Source organism: Leptosomus discolor, chromosome 4 (genome assembly GCF_034619465.1).
Source record: "Leptosomus discolor isolate bLepDis1 chromosome 4, bLepDis1.hap2, whole genome shotgun sequence".
Taxonomy (NCBI): Eukaryota; Metazoa; Chordata; class Aves; order Leptosomiformes; family Leptosomidae; genus Leptosomus; species Leptosomus discolor.
Genome location: NC_141394.1, coordinates 32,738,629 through 32,761,984, shown reverse-complemented (window position 1 = coordinate 32,761,984; position 23,356 = coordinate 32,738,629). Strand labels below are relative to the sequence as shown.

The 23,356-nt window shown below is 39.8% G+C and overlaps 1 protein-coding gene across 1 annotated transcript in view; it reads right to left on the bottom strand.

Annotated features, from left to right (window-relative positions):
- Positions 1–330: 330 nt before the first annotated feature.
- Positions 331–23,356, bottom strand: part of SNCA (synuclein alpha) — a 66,622-nt gene continuing 43,596 nt past the window's right edge. Inside the window, exons 4-5 of the mRNA XM_086464261.1 lie at positions 1,354–1,443; positions 331–363 (exon numbers count right to left, since the gene is read on the bottom strand). Coding sequence (XP_086320387.1) covers positions 331–363; positions 1,354–1,443 — 123 coding nt within the window. The remainder of the gene's footprint in view (positions 364–1,353; positions 1,444–23,356) is intronic.

The following is a 23,356-nucleotide window of genomic DNA, read 5'->3' as shown; positions in this document are numbered from 1 at the left end:
TCAACAAAACATGTACAGAGTTAGAAATAAGCAGTAGACACTTAGGTGTTTTTATTTAATATTTTCTTTTTTAACTTTTAAACTTGAAGCCACAACATCCACAGCACAACAATGACCCTGCCAGCCAGCTTTCATTTCAGCAGGAGGGAAATGCTGAAACAAGGTGGATGCAGTCACAGATACTCCAATCATTGCTGATGGAAGACTTCAAAATACACCGTAAAAACTGTAAAAAAATTTTACGACTGGGCACATTGGAACTCAGCACTTGTACAGGATGGGACGTCTTTAGTAGTAGATTTCAGGTGATACAAAGGAAGGAAAGGACTTTCATGCTTCAGGCTCATAGTCTTGATACTCTTCCTAATGAAGAAAGTAGCAATCAGTGTGACTAGTATTTTAGATAAAAACATCCTACTTTCACTGCTTGCTCTAGTCCTAGTGGATTCAATGCCAAGATATTATGGATTTTCACGTGATCAGCATCTTGCAGTTTATTGTTATTTTGTCACATCTTCCAGATACTGTACCTTACAAGCTGCGGAATTTACAGGAGGATTAGGCTTTTACAGTGGTTAACATGTCATTCACCTGATGTTGCCAGGGACTCACAAAGCCACTCATTACAACCGGAGAGGGAGGAGGACCAACTCTGGGATGAACAGCACACCAGGTGCTGCAGATAGTCATGCGAGTCAGTCCATCCTTTAAATGTGTGCTTAACTATGGGTACATGAGCAGCCCACCTAATTTCAGTGATATTCAAGGTGTTAGCAATGAAGCGTGCCTTTTTTCACTGCATTATGGCCTAAATGTTTTATACCTCTCATTTTCAACCTAACTATCTGTGCTACTGTAACACTGCCACTCCAACTACCAACGCATCATGCCATACATTGTAGTAATATTTTAGATAGCAAGTTCATGGAAAACAATAAAATAATTTATTCCCATAATTGCATTAACTTAAGAGTATAATAAATGAATTATGTTTTACAAAGTATGATGCTTTGATAAATGGCCAAGCTATTAAAACAGTGTATGAAGAGGTAGTTTTCCCCATATTCCCTATCAAACATAAGAAAATTATACAAGTGTGCTGTATCTCACAAATCCAGGCACAAGCATTTTGAAACACAATATTTTCCTGTTAAACTTCCTTACTATCAAAAATGCAGTGGATTTTCTGATTCCCGGCACTATCTCTGGGAGATCTTGGCCAAAGAGACTGTGTTTCTGCTGTTCCCTTGCAGCTCACAGAATCAGCCTGTGCCAGGCTGATGTAACTTCAGCATGCAGCCCCCTCCTGCCTTTTCCTATGTGAATTCACAGCAGATACCACAACAGGTTTACCTCTGGTGGCATTTCGTAAGCCTCATTCTCAGGATCCACAGGAACATCTGTATTGTTCACCATTCCCTCCTGCAGGAAACCTTCTTCATTCTACATTTAAAATAGGGAAAGAAAAGTGATAGACTGTAACTGCTTGCCTTGTCATTTACGGCAAAGCGTGTCTTTCCTTCCCATCAGTGACTGACTTCTTGGCCTGTCCTTTGGTTGCGGGATGTTGCCAGGGGTTGTGAAGAGCCAGAGGACACCAGCTCCAGAGAGATCTTCTCCACATTCCACAGTCGTATCCACGGGAATGACTACTATCATCTTTCCGAATAGCTGAAGTGCTGATACCCCATTTCTCTCTTGCCATGGACAGGCCAAGAAGTCAATCTGAACAAAAGAACAGTACCACCACCAACTTGTTGAATATCTTTGGAAAATATTTTAATCGCACAGAAAATGCCTTTGTCAAGTCATGAAGCAAACCAAAACAAGTTTTTTTGCTCCTTAAGAAACTGATCTGGGAAACAGTCCCCCACAAATGTTTAAGTAGGCTATCATCTGAATTTCTGTTTAAATACTTGGGGAAATACAGTCACAGGTATGCAAAAAGCCAGAATAACTGGGTAGTATCAAGACACACAAACGAAACAGTAATTCAATTATGTATCTTTTTAATGTTAGTAATTCAATTATATATTTTTTGAATGTTAAAGAGACATCAATCCTCTCATAAATCATTATCTTACAGTTTTAGACTTTTCACAGTACATTTCAAAGTAGCCAAAAAAGGGAGAACTATTATAACTCAGACTATTGCATGTTAGTTTTTTCCTTCAGTTTTAGAACCTAATTGTATTGGGAAAAGCTTTTTTTCCCTTTAATGGGTCACACCTCTATATGCTTTCTTATGTCAACCAGCATGTTACTGTATGCAGTATTAGTATACGATACATGGCACTACCTGATATCCAGCTTCCTACACTTTTTTCTGGGCATCTGTTATTGGCCATTATAGAAGCACTTCTATTTTATATAGCAATTTTTGTAAGACCCTCTTGGAATTAATGCAATTGCAATAGTGTAAGGAATAACATGCTGAGTAATATCACTTAAGTGTTGTCCTAGAACTATAGGTACTATTCACCATCTGAAACAAATACAAATTATAAAGGAAAAAAACCATCCCAGTTGGGCCCATTCCTGTAGTAGCTGTTACCACAGAAGTTCACAGAGAAAACACATGAGTTTTGGCAGAACAGAGACTGCTGGAGTTCATCCTGAACTGTAAGAAAATTGCCTGAAAACAGGCAGAGTAGCTCAGTGGAACTATTGAGACCATGCTGACTTATACCAGTTGCCAATCTAGACAGAAATGCACTAAAAACAATTAGACACTCAGGAAGAAAATCACTTTAAAAAACCCGCGCAGGCTGCTAGCATAGACAGATATACAAAATTAAGTCACAAATCAGACTAATGAGGTAATTCCTCAAAGACTGCAATTTATAGGACAGTGATGCTAAATTAAATTTAAGATACAAATAATATATGAACAAGAGAAGCTAAACCTGAAACTCACCTCTGTGAGTTTAACAGAAAATAGCAAATAATATGCAAAACAAGTGGCGCTAAACCCTCTTTACCTTCACATGCTATTTATCATGCTTCTGCTCTTCACTGTTTGCCATGTATCAGGTCCCTCTGTGGCTTAACCAGGTGACCTTAGTCATAACACTCCGTTCCTTACTTGCTGCATCTCTCCATGCACAAATTGTGACTTTATCTGCCAGACACAAATCCTGTTCTTCCTTGGTTCAGTCACCTTTTCTGGCACCGATACATGTGCATGTTCACATTTTTTACCCTCAAAGTCCATGATGAGCAGAATTTACTTCCACAATGTGGAATCTTCTCTCTAGCTCTTATTTCAGACTTTAAAGGTCCTGTATGAAGATTGCTTCTCAGTGGGGCGAGATATGCTTTTTCCTTTAGAGGTAAACAGTACAGTCCACGTGCAGTCAATGTGTACTATTCTGCCAAGTTTCCTCCATGCATGTGCCTGCTATCAGTTAATACCCTGTGCTGCTCTATGGCATAGATAACATGGGCAGATTCCATAAGTCAAGGGACACCAATGAAGAAGGTTGCTAATATCTTTATTTAGGCCTATGTCTTCCAGAACAACTAATAATTTTGGGTGTTCAACATGATAGGTAACTTTTCAAGCACGAAATTACCAGAAAAACTAGGCCAGTTCTGCCCCAGCTTATCAAAACACTCAAGCTCCTACGATTATTTGATGTGCAATATTTAATTACCCTAGCTTCTAAAATTTTTAGGATTATTTATGCCGCCCATTTACTTTTATGAGAAGTAGCATCCATCCCTACCAGCTTTGAAATAGCTAAATAGTGTGTGCAATGTAAATTTTAAAGCTGTTACTGTGCACTTGATCTAACATATCAGCTCTAAGCATCTACAGCTCTGGTCTACTGCTCTCCTGTTTAATCCAAAATATAACTTGATTTCTGCTCCCCCCTATCATTAAAGAACAGTTTCAGCTAACAATTGATACACCAAGTAAAACCGTGCCTGAAATCAGTCTTGAGGTTGCAGCAGGAAGAAAGCATGCAGCTTACTGTTATCTGTAGCAGGAAAATAGATGGCAAGCGAAACTGCCAGGACCATTAGTATCGACAAAGAAAAACATTTTCCAGACGAATTTCAAAGAAGAGCTTCAAAGCTCATAGGCTGCTTGTTTGTTAGGAACCTCTAACACAGGTCTGGACTGTCCATCAGGATTACAGACACACAATGCCTAAAAAAGGCTGAATTTATCATCTTCTCAAGTTTCTTCAACAAGTTCAGGATGGAGATTCCTCTACAGCTTCAAATAAAACAATCAGCAGCACTAGTAAAATACAACATCAATCAGAACCCAAATATTTTTTTCAAATTAAGCAAATCATAAGCCATACCAAACCACCAAGGGAACTCTTTGCCTGGGAAAGACTTATCGCCTTTGTCCAGCTGCAAACAGCAACATAAATACCATCTTTCATGTTGATGTCAGTGCAGTTCAGATGAGAATGCCATTACTCAATGTCACATTTGTTAAATTTAAATGTAGCACAGGTGACCACATAATTTTTAATGGTGCCTCTCTCTGCTTCTGATGTACCATCACTCCGAAGTCAGGGTATCGCAAAAGTAAGCAAGAATCCCCAGTAACACAGAGCCATCTAAGGTACACCTTGTATCATTATTTACCTCCTTTAAAACAAAGAAATGCAATTTTACATTCTCATGATCAGTAATTTCATATCTTAATTCAGTTATGGAAGGGGAAAACCACCCAATAGACCAATTCTTGTAATTTTTCTCCTAAAGCAGCCACCTTTATTTTTAAAGGATACAGAAGGGCATTTTCAGAGGAAAAGCTTTTTATTAGATCTGAAAAGCTAAACAAAAGCTTTTCAGAGATTAAATTAGTTTTTAACTGGGCAGCATGAGCTCGTTTGCAGGGAAAACACTTAAAAAAGGGAAAATTATAACTCACACAATAAGCAAGACGTAAAAAGAACGGTGAGGTGAAGACATCTGCTTGTTCCCTGAAGATTCCCCTAAGAAAAAGCAAATGCCGACCTATATCCTGGTTTGAAGCACAATTGCTCTGGGTAAGACTTTTATTTCTGCATCTCCAGAGCTCTTGTGCCCTCCGAGCTCATGTTACGCAAAGCCAGCTTTTGCGGCTAGCCAGAGCAGAGCACACCACACTGCCAATCTCAGGCAGCAAGAGTGGTGTCAGTTTGTGCTATCGGCTCTCCTGTCTGCCTTGACAAAGCTTTGTGACTATCAGACTTGCGCAGCCCAAGACCCACGTGCTATCAGGCTACCTTGCAAGTCCACCCACACCGTCCCTGGGAATGAATAGCTATGGCGTACACCCTCCCTCCCAAAGCATGCTGTGCCCTCATTCTGTCGAGCAACCTATGTCATTTTATAAACAAAGGGAGACAGAGTCCCATCACTGTAAAATGGTACATTTGCATGACCCTAGGTGTCAGTTCTGACTCAAGGAACAGGTAAAAAATAACTGGTATACAAGCAGCAAAAATAAGATGTGAAGTAGAACCTCTTTGCTGCAATGGTTCCAAAATGTTGATTCCTCCTCCTTTACTCCGGGAATGAATCCTGCTAAGCCATGTGCGTGACAGTGTGAAATGACCCACTTTTGCAATAAAAGAGTTATCAAACTAATTAAAAAGTCTTCCTGAAGACCTGGCCATGTTTAAGTTATAGAGCATTTGCCAAAACTTCAGGCTTATTCCTTTTACCAGGAAAACATCACCAAAGGGGTTTCTCTTATTTCAGTGTTTTTGGTGAAAATCACATCCCATTCTTTCCCTTCACCCTCTTTCCCACCTCATAACACTCTTGGTGGAAGAGGAGAGACTGTTTAAGATCCCCTACATGTGGAAAACAGACCAAGTGGTCTGCTCATGGTACCACATCTATGTCAGCACCACGGGGCGAAATGTTCACCTTCAGGAGTGTGCATTCAGTCTTCTTGGTGACGAGTCTTTGAATGCCAAGTTATTTTCATTAGAAATAAATTATTTAATCTCAAGTCACAGACAACAGCAACTTCAAAAGGACGCATTGTAATTATAATTTAGCAGCTGATCTAAGCATTGTAATTTACTATCTCTCTGGCTAGTAATACATTTTTTCGTTCCATTATGAATGCTGAAGGAGTCTTAGTCATGTATATTCTCATGATTACTGGGACTAATTCCTTCTAGCGTGATTCCATATTCTGAGATAAACGAACCAAGCTACCAAAGTGTCAGCTCTTAAAACGTTTATACTGGCAAGAGTAGACCACCCTGGAAGTCACTTCCACTGATCACAGAGGTCAGAAGGCACCTCTGGAGATCGTCTAGCCCAACATCCCAGCTCAGAGCAGGGTCACATAGAGCAGGCTGCTCAGGGCCATTCCTAGCTGGGTTTTGACCATCTCTACAGAGGGAGACTCCACAATCTTGCTGGATAACTTGGTCCAGTGTTTGACTGCTTGCATGGTGAAAAAGCTTTTTCTTCGATGCAAGGTGGAGTTTCCTGCATTTCAACTAGTGCCCCCTGCCTCCTGCCATTTCTCTGGGCACCATTGAAGAGTCTGGTTCAATCTCCTTTACCACCCCAGGTATTTACATACATTAATAAGCTGCCCCCATAAACTTTCACATTCATGTTGTTTCACACTTGCTGATTTTCTGCCTGTTCTTGTGACATCTATGAAGTTTCCCATGCAGATATTGTGGGGGGATTTTTTCTCTAGTGGAAAGCTCTACTGTCCACAATCAATTATACACACAAAAATGTGAGGCTTGTCTCAAACACGTAATGAATTAATGTAACATGAGAAGTCATAGTTAATTTCAACAAAATAGGTTATTATAAACTCAATGAGCACTGGTCACACCACATCACTTGCCCGTCTGTTTGAATGTTTTATAATTATTGACTAGCTGTGAACAAAGATAAGATGCACTATGGAAAAAGCAGTGAACTAGAATAGGGAAAAAGCTAGTTTACAAGATAATTTCAGTACCCCTCTTTTGTAGAGAGATTTAAAGTCCCTGTTGGAAAGTCCTTTGAGACCCCCAACGAAATATTCCATACAAAGCATTTTTAACATAGTCCAGTTTGTCACATGTACACACCAGCTGGTGCCTGGGGGAGCTTGAAACAAAGATAAGAATGTAAAAAAAAAATATTAAAAAAATCACATCAAATAGCATTATCACCTTGCAAAATTACCATGTACTGATAGATTAGAGTAAGGGTAGTATTGGCTCATACTGTACTTCTGAGCCCTGTGCACACCAAGAACTGGCAGAGAGGTGGGATGTGATGCCTGGTGAACAAGCCCATACAGTGCTTTCCCAACTCAACAACAGAAAGGACAGTCCCATCAGGGAATCTGACATTCCCCGAGCTTGTCAACTGGTCTGAGGAGCTCGTCCAGAGAAGCAGCCACACCTGCTTCCTCCCTGCCTGCCTGATAGCCACGGTCACGTGCATCTTTATGAGCCGAGATACTGAGTCTAGCCCAGTGCTAGTGAATTATTGAATTTGTTGTTGTTACAGTCTAGATAAGTGTACTACTAATATGTCTTTATTACCACACCATTATTTATAGAAAAATTGTTTATCCCTAAAGCTGTTGGTCTCCTGTTGTTATCGCATCCCAAACCTATAACCCAGCAGTGTTGCCTTAAGCTCTTACAACTGCTAACTGAATATCCCTCCAGCCTGATGAAACCCATTTCATTTTTGTTATTACGCACCCTGTGAGAACTTTCTTCAGGAACTGTCAGTCATTCTATAGTAGAGCTGAAAGAAAAATTTTGGGATACCTTTTGTATACCCTTATTTTTACAGGTATTTTGACCATAAAGCCAAACTTACTCAATGGGAGAAAAACCCTTGAACAGAACAGCAAATTCCCAACAACACGCAAAACAAAAGTTATGCTAAAATGGCCTCAATTTATTTACTTTCCTAGTCCTGAAGTAATGTGGAGCTGACTGGTTATAACCGAGTTGCCAGGTCAACTTAGGATGCTCTACAGCTTCCGCTCACTCCTTGCAATAGTCAGTGCCTCCAAGGCTCAGCTGCAAATGACAAAGCATTAGCAGCAATCTAGTGTTTTTACTCTGGAGATAGAGAGGAGACATACCTGTGCACTGGCTAGAAAGAAGTAGACTGTTTTAATTATCCCTAAGCTAAACACCCAAGTGAAGGAAATTAGGAGAAAGCATTATGTATGAAGGAAACTACCTGTTCCGGTGCACAACTTGTTTAGAGTACCAATAATGAAATGGGACTACCACCCTCCTCCTCCTTAAATGGAGAGTGGAAGTGAAGAAAAGACATTTAATTAAACAAACAAATGTCAGCATGATAGCACAATTCCAGTGAGAGGCTAACATAGTGCCCACAAGTGCTACAGGTTGCATTTTGATTCACGTTTTTATGCCCTTCAGTTGGCAATGACAAAAGTGAAAGGGATAAAGATTGAGGCCTATGGAAAGAGGAACAAATGTGAAGACTGTCTAAGTGTCTGTGGTTACAGGTCCATCTCAGTGTCTATAAATAGCTGGAAATACTTGCTGTTTACAACAATTTATGAACTGTTGTACATTCCAAGAAAAACAAATTTCAATACAACATAGATAGTGTATATTTTTGTTTCCTTCCCCTAAAATTCCCCATTTAGTATTACTTGTAAAGATGAGACTCAACTCAGTTCAGAGTACAACAGGGACATTTCTGTCAGCAATCAACCTTCTTCAAACTCAGATTCATGTTTTGCAATAACCAGGCTGGTAAAATACTTAGAGCTGGTGGCATGTTGTTATTTGCTGATAAATGGATGAGGATTACATAAGACCCCACCCATCGCCCAGGTCAGATGAGTTCAAAGTGATGGACACATGCATTAATGCACAGGTGACTTAAAATAACAGATTGCCTATGGGCTCAGCCAATGTGCCATCAGTAACACATGTAAATGCATTCAGAACACATAGTCCTTTTAGCTTCATCCTTCTCAGCTTCCCAAATCTATGGTGACATTAAATACTCCATAGGTAGGGAAAGAAAAACCTAGAGCTCACCATTTAGGAAGACTGAAGTAATTCCTGATTGCAAAATAGTGGGAATGATACATGCTAACTTAGACGTCACATCAGGGGGATGTGGTCACAGCTGTGCCTCACTCAACATTCTCCTGAACAAGGTAAAGAAGCATAGGTCAACAAAAACATTTTAGGGTAATTGATCTGCTCGAACAATATCCACTGCCAACACTGTGATTTACATTTCAAAACTGAAGTTCCACAGTGCAGTTTCACAGAAATCCTGAGTCCAGTAATACCACTATTTTCAACAAACATTTGGAAGAAGGATCAAGGACTGCACGTAACTATATGCTACATTTTATGCATTAAGAAGGAACAATAAACAGCCTGAGTTTATTTTTGTTATTCTTACTACATAATTTAAATATACCTTGACAAAATGGAGTGACTGAAATAACTAAGACGCAGCTCAACAGGAAAAGGTGTTAATATGCTGCACTCAGGCACTCACCAAATCAAAGAGGAAGTGCAAATTGTGCACAGAAATGAATTGCAAAGTCAAAGAATAACATAAGCCAGTAGTGTCATGTTACGGCAAAAAAGGCAAGCCGTTCTCTCATGTATTACAAGGCCTGTGAGGTAATCTACTTGGTCTAATCCAGCCCAAGGGTGCCTTCTCCTGAATACAGAATTCAGTCTACACAATGCACTTTGCTGGGGATGTTGAGAGATCCCCAAGGAGAATAGCAGGAATGATCACATCCTAGAACAAAGAGGAAAGATGAAAGAACCTGTCAGGGAAACATATGTGAACTACGTTTATAAAATCCTAACGGAATCACCTTAAACAGAAGTCTTTAAGAACAGCCTGGCCCTACGTCTGTAAGGAGCTCCATGGGATTAGCTAAACCCATCTGTCCCCCTGCAGCAACAGAGGATTCTCCAATCTGTATGAACCCATCACCAAGAACGACCTCCAAGGATGATACCTGAACTTTGTCTTCATTAAATAAAACTAGAACACAGTGTTACATCTTGACTGATCACATTAACTAAAACAATGGTACACATCAGCTTTGCAGTCTGCAAATGAGCAATCTTGTTTAAATTTGGATCCAGTAAGTTGGTAAAGATTAGTTTTAAACAGCATGGTCTCAGTCAATGCTGCAGTTATTTTACCATACTTTATTAAAAACTGTTTGAATTTCATAATCACATTCGAATATTACATAAATTTTTAGTGTAGATAAACTCCAGAAGTTGTATTGTATGGACTCCATGAGTATATATTCTCTTCCCTAAGAAACAAAATTAAAGGAGGAAAATAAGTTCCCTCTAAAAGAATTCTCCACTCATGCAAACAGTTCATTCTGTGCTGTATTATCTAAAATAGTAATCTCTAAATCACAGTTACTTCTCCTAGTCTTAGAAAAAGTCCCCTACACAGAACTGCAGGACCAGTCACCCTCTAGCATCAAGAACAACATGAGCTCCCATTCCATTACAGATAGCCCCAGAGACAGCACACATTCCAGTTCTGTACCCCGTCTTCTGTGGGTGTATTCACAAAGCAGTGAAGTAACCTCACTTACTTCCAAGGAAGGAAGTTTTTAAAGAAAAACGTCTCTACAGGTAGTGGAAAGAGGGTAGGGTTTTCTCCCTTTCACTTTTCTCTAGAGTATGAGTGGATAAGCTAATGCAATCAGCATTGACTCATTTGCTTTTACTTTCCAGCAGGTTGAGCTGTGGGGCTGACAGGAGAGCTAGTGGCAGCATGGTCACCTTCAAAGGGTGTAACTGATTGACAGGATGTGCTGTTAGTGAAGTGGTTACCCTTCAGTTATCATCAGTGAGCATCTCTTTCAAGCATTCCTTCAATTCCAACCTATTACAGCACCTTACCTAGCTGGGGAATTTTAAAACATGTTTCTTGTAAGGAAGAAACCAGCACTTTCTCTATTTAAAAAACATAGAAATTCATAAGAGTGCAAGTTTGGATGGTCTTGAGGCCTGCTCTGCTTTAGGCAGGTTCAGCTTTCCCTAAATCATTCCTAACAGACCTTTGGGAAAAGCCACCTTAAAAGCCTCCAGTGACAAAAATTCCACAGCACCCCCAGGCAATCTGTTCCTGCACTTAATTATGGCTACCATTAGCCTCTTTCCTGGTTCTAACCTTGATCTCCTTCACTACCATTTAGCAACAGTATTTCTAGTCCTATTCTCAGTGGACATACATAGTCCCCTTTCTCTCTGTAGCAAGGGCTGGAAAAGCTGTTATCCTGACTCATTTCAGTCTTCTCTAGACTAACACAGCTCGTTCTGTTCACACAATACAGTTAGGAAACATCTGTTGAGCATCCACTGCTTTGCATTTCTGGTGCTCATTTATGAGAACTGCACACAAGGTAAGTCTGGCTAGAGTTGGCATGTGGCTGCTTGGTGTTTGGAGCAGAGTCAAGTAGGGCAGAGACACTGCTCATCAGGCTGATAGAGGAAAAGGAGGGCAAGCCCCAGCAGTGTCTAATGTCAGAAAACTGCCTGAACCAGTGTGGGCTGACTATCTCCTCAGCCATAGATGGAACTTCAAAGAGGAATTGTTACTGCACAATTTTTACCAGACAGAGCCTTCTATTAATAAACTCCGTCCAACCATTTGAAATTAAAATGCAGAGCTGCTTTTAAAGGATCAAAGAAGCATAGAATGTTAGTTCTCAGAACCGTTAGAATGACACTTTCCTTCTGGTCCTTTCTTGTTATTAATCACAGTAGCTCCCCAAACTTCACCTACTAAGCAGGGGTCTGCCCTCTGCACCCAGGAATGCAGTGGAGTCCCAGCAAAGTAATCACCATAAACAGCTACAATTCACCAGCAGCAGTTGTTCCTGCAGCCATAAGGAGCATAACAAAAGGGAAATATCCTCCTCTTCACATCTGCTTTTATGACTTGAGAAGAGACTCTAATCATACTCCAGCCACTGCCCCATTAGTATTTAAGCATACGAGAGGAAGAAATGATGCATACACACCACAGAGGTAGCACACAAAAAAAGTAGTTGAGGTAAAACATTCATTCTGTTCAGTACATCCGGAACAGCAGGTAAAACCACATTTCTGTCAGTCAGTTTTGAGTGAAATGCTGCTTGGCAATTGCATTCATTACACCCTCTACTTTTGGGGACAAATAGAAAAAAAAACCAAAACACTTCTTCAAAGTCATGGCATAACAGTCAGCTACAACTGATTTACAGAAGTTCAGATGAAGCTGTGGAAGAATAATTTCATGTACGTCATGCCAATGAGAATGATTATCAAAGCTTATTCTATATAGATGAGGGTGCTCAATTATAACAGAGGAATGGAGAGAACATATATGGGAAATAATTACAGTTGCTACAGTTCTTTCTCCTACAAGCCACATTTGCAGCTCTTGCAATGAACATTGTTATATGCTGCCCACAGCAATTCAGCATTTAGGTTCTCACTATGATGGAGCTCTTTCATATTTTCAGTAGTGAGGATGATGCAAAGCCTCGCAAGATGAGTCCCTGCTTCAGAAAAAGAGATATGCATTTATGATACGACTCTCTGTAGTTTGAAAACACCACAAAAACCTATCTGCTACCAGCCATAAAGATGTTTCTCCACATGTGTGGCTTGGTGAATATTTAGATAAGAACAAGAACCAGGTCTTGAGAACCACCCATGAAGGTCTGAACACAAACAACTCACTTTTGTGATTGCCACAGCCAGATGTCCAAGTGTTTGCAAATGCTCAAGCAATATCAGTTAGGCATCCAGCTGGTGCATTTATGTTCAAATGCCATTTTAGAAATGAGCCATACTAGAAAACACTTATGGGGAATACAAGGCTAAAAGTAAATGTAGTTTGCCTTGAACAAACAAAATTAAATTCAGCAGTATGCTATATCACCTTTCAATCATGATTTCCAAATCATCTCGTTTCAATTATCTGATGATAAGTATACGTACATTCCCATCATAGGGGTACTTCAACGGCTGTCATTAAAATATGCTAATTTTTGTAGTGATTTAGCATAGAGCCAGTTGACGTGTTCACTATTTCATAATAAGCATTGTTCAACAAGCAAATTCAATGAGAAACCATACTGCTAAAAATAGCAGTGATTTCTGTTATACATGTGTATCATTTCTCTAAGAGCAGGCAACAAACCAACTGGTTCTTATTCTCTGGTTTAGCTGCCCATCTGCCAAGAATTATCCAAGAAAGCAGCACTGGAAATTGCAACAGCAACTGCTCCAACATTATTAATCTCTTTTGTATACTTGCAAAATTCCAAACATATGTATATGTAAAGTGCAGATGCTTAGTGGGCTACATTTACCTAAACCGGAGACAATTCTGCCCTGGACCATTTAGCATCCTCAAAAAGCTGTTTATAAGTACCAGAAATATTCAAAAGCATTCTTCTGAACAGATTATTGCAGAAAAGGAATTCAACATATTCTTTGCGACAACGACAAATTTATACCATATTTAAGCAGTCTGATAAAAGAAGCTTAAAATAACATTACTAATAAAAGCTTAAAAGCTGATCTACTTGAATTATTTTTACACATTTAAATTCATATAAGCCCTGATTCAGCAAAACGTTTTTAAGCATACACTTAAGCAAGTAGTTAGTTCCATAGAAGTCAAGGCTTTTATATAGGTTTAATATCAAAGTAACACTGTAGTGAATCAAGAACTAACTTCAGAAATCCAAAGTGTTTCAAGTGCCAAAGAATAAACTACTTAATATGACAAGGTATGACATCTTTGAAATCTGATGCAAACCATTTTTATCCAGTGAGATAGACAGACTCAGCGTTTATCCATCTGTAATTTCCCAAATTAAATCAGTGACAAGAGAGCTCTTCTACTGTACCCTCAATGTAATAGGAGCATTGAGATTCACATGCAAAGGGAGAGCATTCAAGCAAAGTGTGTTCCTAACACATGTTCCAATAACCCCGTGGAAACCAAGATTCATGTAAGTCAAAGCAAACTTTGGAGACAATATCCCCCCAATGACTGCTCACTGCAGAAACAGAACCCCTTCAGCACTGAAGTTATTTTTTTTTTATACTGCTGCTGATTACTCTGTGCAAAAGAAAACTGCTCCAGTGCTCTGTGTTGTGTGGGTGATGCTCCCATTTCCCAGTTGAGTTAGGCTCAACGTTTATAAGCAGCGGCGAAGAATTCTAAATTGGCTTGTATCAGTACAATGACTCAGTGATCACTGTGCAAGTGGGAGGACTTCAAGCATCTGACATTGCTTCTCATATTCTTGCTGTCACAAATGCAAATGTTAGTGAATTTAAACTCATTTTTATCTTGTCATTTTAAAATCCTAAAAGGGACCTTTGATCATTCAGCAGCCTGTTAAATATTTAGCAGTCAGGAAGAAAAAAAATTTTTTGCCTTCCATGATTAATCATTTTCAACTCTAATACTAATTCCTTCATGTGAATACAATGTATCACCATTTGCCCATTTCTCTAGCAAAAAAAAATTCCTCAAATTAAAAATTGATGTCTCCTAAACATTAATGAAAAAAGAAGACAGAATTAAGATAAACAGGCAGAAGATGGGGTTGTGAACCCCACAAGCTACACCATCTGTATGCACAGAACATATGTCCATCTTGGGGGCTCCTATGAAATAAATTTTAATTACTGTGTCCCCTTTCAAAGCCAAGTGCCTTGCAAATAGTGTCTGGAGACACGCTCGAAGGTCACAGAATTAACACTACCCTCTTCAAAGGTGTAGGACGAGAGTCCTGAGGGCACAAATATCCTAAAGCGCTTGAACATGTTAAACCCATTGAAGTGCATGTGATTGTTTCTCTTCGTAATATCAAGCGATGAGCTGAAGTTAAACACCTGGGAGCGCTGAGATGTAACCAGCCCTGTTACAGGCTCACCTAAGGAGAAATGGCTCCTCCACCCTTCCACACAAACCCGCTCCCATTCTCCCATGCTTGTTAGTGTGTCTATTATGAGTCACCTACATTGTAAAGCACCAGTTCAGACTTTTTATTAATCACCTTAAGTACGCTAGCTTCTGCGGTGTGCTCAGAGTCCGTGCTCTACAAATAATTCAAGCTTCAGCATTACAAACACAGGGAATGAGTTTGTGGGTCACGCCTTGCACTTCAGCAATGACTTCGTAATTTCACAGAAAATATCTTACGATAGGAATCTTTTTTTTTTTTCCCCAGCCAGTGTTGGGTACCTCCTGGATATTTGTTACCAGCCAAAATACTGCCTTCAAAGTGTGATTGTTAAATTGCATGGGTGGCCAGGCAGTCACCACTGGTGTATTCCCAGTGATGGGCTTGCACAGAGAATTAGTCTTGTGTCACAGCCCACCCTGCCTTTGCTGCAGAAAAAGTACTGACTAGCTTGTTCAACATAATGAAAAACCTAGAGTAAATAATGAATACATAGAACTGCAAATTGATTTATTCTTCAGGGGAAACAAATCTGCGTCAAAATATTCTGCAAAAGGTGCTATATGTTTTATGAGAATGAGAAAGCAACTGAAAAGAGCTGCAGGTTGTGGGGAAGAGCGTTGACTTCGAAAGGAATATTGCCACTTTCTCTCACATCCCAGCCACCACTGGATCAGATTCACAGCTCCGTCTTTACATCCCTTACAATTTCCATTAACTTAATTATTTCTCTAACAACTTCATTTTATTCCATTTGACAAATGACCTTTTTTTATTAATGCTAACTACACAGTAACTTGGCCTTATACTCTAGATTAGAACAGGTTTCGCACAAATAAACACCAGGGCAAAGTGCACTGTTAGCAAAAACTAACAACATGTAACTGATTTAAATTTATGCCCACCCATCAGTTAGCCCATCAATTTATTCTCTGATAAAACTTCAAAACTGCTGCCAATCATGCAGACAACCCAAGAGGCTTTATCGGAGACTAACAGAATAACTCCCTCTTCTAACTTCTCACAGCAATAAGTGTACCATTTGATATAGAGATTAGAGCCAAGACACAGTAGCACAAGAAATTCCATACATATGCAAGCACTGCATCAAGGTTGTACCACTCCTTGACATATCACTTTCTTAAAATACTTACCTTCTAGGTATCTAGAACCACATACTTGGCAGGTGTATATCAGAGCAGTTGCGCTGACTTTAGACCCAGAATCAATCACTTACCTACCATGATAGAACGCTTATCTACCGAGACTGTAATTTACCCTAAATTATTACAACTTTAAAAGTAAAATTCATTAAGGCTATAAATCTTCTTGGAAAGTCTTTTATACAGTTCTAACCGAACACTTGGACGTAAGATTTAATTAACTAGAATATAAACCACTGATACAATTTCAGAGGAAGACTGGTCAATTATACAGTCAGTGTCATCTGAACTCTCCTGTTCAACTGCACTGCATGAAAGCACATAGTTTTAGTAAAGACTCAGTTCTGGATGATCTCACTTGTTCTTCTGAAAGACAGAAGCTGCTCCACAGCAGCTAATGGAGGTTTGGTTATACACAAAGCAAAATTAATTTTATTAGCTAGTTTATACAGTGAACATAGCAATGGAAAATTAACACAAAACCCCAGGAACACCATTTACTAACATAAAACCAAAGGTCACATTAATGAACATGCAGACAGAGTTCTGCATGTTTCCCATGACAAAAAAATTGTAAATATTTTCTTAATATCATAAAGCTGATGAACCTCTCCAATGTTGAAGGAAAAGTAACTTCAAGTAATAGAAGTTTAATGATGAGATTGATTCTAGGAAAGGACACACACTCATTCTGTCCATCTGTGAGGGCTCATACTGCAGATGTTCATCACTTCCTGGGCTTGACTGTGTGAAAAATAATCACCGTGTGGAAATCTAGTCTCTCCCTTCTCAGTAACCACAGCTGAAACAGTTCTCTGGATATGAGGTTTTGGGTTTGTGTGGCCTAGTAACAATGCCTTACTTTTATCTTCTTCTGTCACATCCATCCATAAATACTTTTCATTGAGACTGTTTTAAGTGGTTATATTTTATGTAGTTTTAAATCTGGTGAGCAATTTCCACCTCCAGATGACAAAACTCAGTTTTTAAAGTGCTAATTCTTGTCTGAGAAGTTTCAGAGCATAAATTCAGAGGAAAAGAAAATACTACAGTGATATACATCTGATTGGGAGGGATGCAGATTTGATAACAATGGGCCAGGAAAAACAGGTGTCATTGGGCATCTGGTCCAAAACCTTGCACGAACATTTTCTTGAACCACAAATATTTTCTCAGAGATTTTTGACTTCCATTAATACTCACTCATTTTGCTTCCTTCCTACAGTCAAGGTAGAATGTTTGCAGCTTTATCTGAAAGTTTTATAGCACCAACTGATTTGGTAACTCAGTTGCACTCAGCAATGAGCAACTAGCAATGTTTAATTTCAGGAGTATTTCTCTGTGTCATGACAGGCAAGAAAAATGGAAATAAGTGACCTTCTGAATAATAAAACTAATATTAAAAGATCCCAAAAAAGTAACTCCAGACATCAACTAAAAAAGCTTGTTTGTATCTTTTGGGGCACTGATTCCCAGACAGTTGGTTAACTTCAGCTCCAGTGGTCTGCTTCAGCCAAGCCAAAGGCACAGATCTTCATGTATGGTGCTCTCCACAAAGGAAGGAGAAAGCTTCTTCCCTGACTGCGGCTGCCAGATTGAGCCCACAAAAGCCTGTAACACCACTAAGACAGGATGTACCAGGCTAAGTGAGTAATTCCCTAACACTTGTGTCTTGGAAACACCACTCTAAATTTCCTTCCACAGGACAAGTGTCTGCAGCTAGCCTAAAGGAAGTGTTCATTCCTCCTCTTGCATGCCTAAATAAATACCTCTCTGGCACAGATGTGGGTGAGCACAGAAAGCAATCTACTTTTATACATGCCACATAGGATACACTTTGCTGTCAGACAACAGCCCGAGACCTGAGCTCACTGCAGCAAGGGGTAGCTCACAGCTGACAAAATGCCCAGCCCAGCCAAGTCCATGTCTCAGGCAGCTTTGCTTTCTGCCTGAAATACTTTTTGTTTCCACTTCTGCTTTTGATTTTTAACTTTTTTTTTTTACACTTTAGGATCACAAACGGCAAATCCAGCAGCCGTGTGTTGCCTGCCCCTTAAAGCCACAGCTCCTCTGGCAGACAGACCCTCAGCAAGGACCTCACCATCCCCATCTCATTGTGCTTTTCACCTTGAGTGAGAGCAGTCCTCCAAGGCCAGTCAGCACTGACTTGTTGCAGTGAATGGTCCCCTGCCATTACATGGGAAGATGTCTGGCCCAAGGGGTCAGACCTTTGGAAGTGATAAAGCTTCTTTCCTCCACACCCCCAAAGGACCACCTACCCTGCTCCAAGCCCTATGGTTGCTGTTGGATGGCTGTCAGCACAACTCCTCCAGCATGCTGGCCTGGTAGTTGAAGACTACTAAAATGCAGTACCAACCAGACCTGCATTAACACTCAACACTCCAGCTTAGGGAACATCAATGCTGCTGTTCCACTACTTTTACATTTTAACTGACTCTGAGACTTGAAATCTCAGTAAATCCAGCATATGTGTGTGTCCTAGCACAGTAAGAGTACTTATCAAAATACTAGAGGAGCTTTCCAGTTCAAATAAAACAACTTTTTGTCCCCTTCCACAATACATTTCATTGCTTTAGTTATGGCAATCTGATACTGCTCAATAACTCATATTTAACCAATTGTAAAGTAAAAGTTGTCTTTCTACAGGGGAGTTTAACAAAGTAATTCACTCTAGCTGCTGAGCTTGCCAAAATGCTGAGTGAACATATCCTACAGAAATCCCAGACTGAGTTTCCACTGGAAAGTTCTGCTGGATTAGTTGTGCATACAGGGATTATGAAAACGGTCTGTCTTATTGATATGTCTATACCAGCACCAACTCTCATAATGCAGGTCTTCCACCAGTAGATCGAAAAACTTCCTTAAACTAAAACTTTTTATTACTATAAAAGCTGTGTTGACATTTGGGATGAAGCTCCTCAGAGAGCTATAGCAGTACCTGTCTGCCTTCTAAATATAATCTTTCCTCAGACATCTATCATAACTTTTCGTGGTACACACAGAATCTGTTCAAGCTTTTCACACATTCAGTGACAGATTTAACTTTGTGTTTGTCAGGGTGGGGATAGCATAGATCTGCCAGCACTTTTCCAATAACGTTTCTTTCCTTTCCCATCAATTACTAGACTGCATAGTTAGTTGTTTTCTCCCAGTGCCACAGGACTGCTGAGAAAGAGCCTATTTCAAAGTCTGTAAAGTTCACAAGCAATTTGCCATGGTTTTGAAGTCAAAGGCATGCCATGTTTACTTACAATTTCTGTTGTCTTCAGGAAGTTTTGGAGGGAAAAGTTGAGAATAAAGTGCTCACTGCTGATACAAAGCAGTGCCTTCCAAGCACAAACAAATCTTTGCACGTGTGCAGAAACACTTTAGGTACCATGCTGTGACAGTACCAGATGTGACCATAACACAGTCTCTGCTTTGAAAAAATTATGATTATTCTCACTTTCTTTTTGGTGAGAGAAGGTAAAGGTTAAAATTCAGGTACTGTTCTTCAAAGGGCTACATTAGGGATAGCAAGATAAGCAAAGCACTCAAAAAAATAATGAAATACCATTTGCTGTCCTTTATCTTCTAATGTCTACCAGCATTGCCAGTGTTGCCAACATTAGTCACCCTCCTCATGATACTGGGTGTTTTTCTTATGCTCTCAGATCCCATAATCTAAATTACATAACTGCATTTTATTTAAAATAAATGGGAAAAATTCCGATCTACCTGATGCCTGAGAAAACTAGTGCAAACTCAGAAAAGTGAGTTAAAATTATTTAGACAAATTTGGACTAGTAAAATTTATTATGATATTACGTTCACTCCAGGGACATTTTTCAAAGTAGCTCAGCTACCACAGCGGTACCAAAGGGATAAGCAGACTTAAGATCCACGGCAGCATACAGAATCTCTCAAAAACCTGTTTTTAACTATGACTGCAGAAAATTTGAAAAATCCTGTTGCAAGCCCCATTTTTACATCGGCATATCTCTTGACAGAGAAATCAATTGAACTCTCCGCCTTTGGAAGACAGGCAATGCTCCAACACTGAACTGCATATTGATCACAAGTCTCATTCCCTCCTCATCCAAGCACAGCTCATGTTAGTGTCTAGAAGAAAGGAGTGAAAGCTCTTCCCCTCCTGCCAACTTTACACTACCAGGATTACAAACTACTCAGCTGCTTCACATGGTTTTTATTTTTACGTAAAGTGAGGAAGGTTTTTGCTATTCTGAAACAGAAAGTGTGTCACAGCCACTGCCTGCTGACACCAGGGTGCAGCTCATGACAAGCACCATAGGCACTGGGGAGAAGTACCAGCACACCCTTGGCTGGCAGGTGGAGAAGGGCAGCCCTAGCAGGGCTGCTCGCAGGTGCTTTTCATCAGACAGCACAGCTGAGCTGAGACCTGAGTGATCTGGATCCCTTTAGGTGTAGCTGGCACCCGGGAAATGCACACAGTACCCCCTGCTCTCTCCCCATTGCATCCCTGGCATAGGTGCCAACCAAAACCTCAGCCCCAGCCTTGACCTTTAATAAGATCCAAAGTCTTTAACCCTGTCATCCTGCTCACCTGTTTGAACTGGAAAGTAGTGGCTGCACTATGTAAAGCCACTCCATTCCCTGCAGGCTAAGTTACAGCCTGCATCTTTGCAGAATGCTCTGTAACCAATACCTGACTCATGTAAGGCCTGTATCACCAACATCATCTATCACAGCCAGAAAACAAGACTATTTGCCCTCAGGTTAGAAGCTATTTTGATGCCACATGTGTTAAGGAAGAAATATGCACAAGTCTAGATAGCTGGTGCAAGCAGGCTTGAAGGAACATGATGTGACCCTGATCCCCATGACCCTCACTCAGCCCAAGCTCTGGACTTTCCACAAGAAAGCTTAAGCTAACAATACCCACCAGCTCAACTTATTTTAACAGCAGCACCCCAATGTCCTAATCCTGCTCAGGATTTTTGCACACACATGCTTGAGTTCACGTACCCACACAGAAGAATGAACCCAAGCACACACAAAGTCCTGGTGTTTCATGCAGTGTGATTCGTGGGAGGCAATTTTCAGAGTTGCATATCTTTCACTTTCTATATTTTCCAATATGAAATAGTATGGTTAGTAGTTTCCTTACAACTGCTAGGTTTTTTTCCCCAGTTGAGCCAGGAGAAAACCAGGATTTCAGAACATTTGCATGTTTTTATAAAGTCACCTTCCTCTCTCCTTCACTGCTGAGATTCCAACCTCAATAAAACAAAGCCATTCCTCCCACACACTTAAAACCACTGAGATCATCAACTACTTAATGAATTTTGTGCTTTCCTGCTGCACAGCTGCAAGCCTCAGCCTATTTTCCAAGTATCAATTTTTTTTTGTTGTCATTTTTACTACCCAGTTTTGTGCACAGAGGTTTCCTGGGTGCCACGTGGACCGAGCCATGTTTCTTCACAGTAGGAAATGAAGAAATTGATAGAATAGCAGTATTAAAATGAATATTAAAACATTTATTTGACACATCAAATAAAACTTACAGCACCAAACCCAGAAGTTTCTAATGATACTACACTAGATTAAGAAAACATAGGCAAAATGTGTAAAATCTACTGGAAACAGAAAATTTGAAATGTTATCAGGTATGTTCTGTTTCACAATACAATTTAAGTGAACAATAAAGCAGAATTCCCTAAACATTAGACAATTATAGCATTACAGTTCATCCACTACAAGCACCTCTGCTAGAGAAGACAAGCATTTGTAACTGGCCTGTAAGGAATTCTTTTGGATAAATTATCAGGGGATGGTTGGGTATTCAAAATAAGACAGCTTTTAGAAACCTATTTCTCAAAGAATATCCTATTTAGTTAGTCCTTTCTGAAAATCAGACCAGATTTTTTATTATCTGTTAGTGTAAATCATCTAAATCAATCACTTAAATGATATTTACTTTTTAACCATTAATTTTAAGATCAAGAAGAAAGAGGAGAGACCACGAGATGATCTGTTTGGTTGATCTCTGGCTGCTACTGCCAGTAGAGCTGTTAGGGAGAGAGCAGACATACTTCTGACACATGCAGGAAGCCATCTTTTTAAGTTACTGCAAATCTGATCAAATGACAGCCTGGACAGTATTCAACAGCTGCAACTAACAGTGACCACCAACATATGTTCAGAAGGCATCTTTGAAGTAATTAGTGAGCTCCCACACTGCAATAGCTCTCTAAGAAGAAAACAAGCATCTATTATACTGGCACTTTTCCAAGCTTATATTTTACCTGATCAAAACCATATAAGGCTAACGTGCTTGGCATTAAGTAAAAGGCCCAGATCCAAAGTCAGTGGCATTATTTCCGAAAGTCCAGTTTTGGATTGAATTTTGTGGTTACAAGCTTTTCAGGACTAGAGCTGTCATTTGTCTCTTAGGCTTGTACTCTTGGACACTTAGAAATAATAATAAAAAGTAAAATATGTGGCTATCAGCCTTATTGCATTTTATCTGCATCACATGGACTCCTCTAGCATTACCAAAATTCTTAACTTGCATGGCCATAAAGTGCAGGTGAAAGTAGACAGGAAACAGCAGAGATACTGGAAATTATCATCATTTCAGGAATCAGTCCTACAGCAACTGTAGACAAAGCCAGTGACAGCATCTTTCTCCACATTCCCCAGGCCTTCAATCACCCTGTGGTGAACTGCAGGTAAATATCATTCTCTGCTTTAGGAGGGAGAGGAGAGGTGGACAGCGAGGAGCAGATGAAGGGGTTTTTAAGTGTAACCGTGTAAGCAGAATCCACAAGCCACTAGCAAATAGCTACGGAAGAACTGCAAGAGAAAATGTCAGTGCCACAGGCAAAAAACTATGGTCCTGTCTCTTTGTAGTAACTGTTCCTGAGGCCAAAAGTCAAGCCAGGTGTCCTGTTCTTGCCTGCAAAGTGAGAATAATTAGGGATCCCACACAGCCATTTCCCAGCACATCTGTACAAAAAGGAAGACTACCCTCCTTTTCTCCTAACCAATCAATCTGAAAAAAAAAATTTTTTTAGAAGTAATTTGTCCTGGCATTCACACATCTACAGTATTGTTCAAATTAGTAGTGTAGATTTATTTTTCTTTTCCTTCCTTAAAATATTTATTTAAATATGGAAAATAAATAAAAACGAAGAACATAACACATGTAAATAAAACGTGTAGCTAGCAAGGGAAACACTCTCTTTAG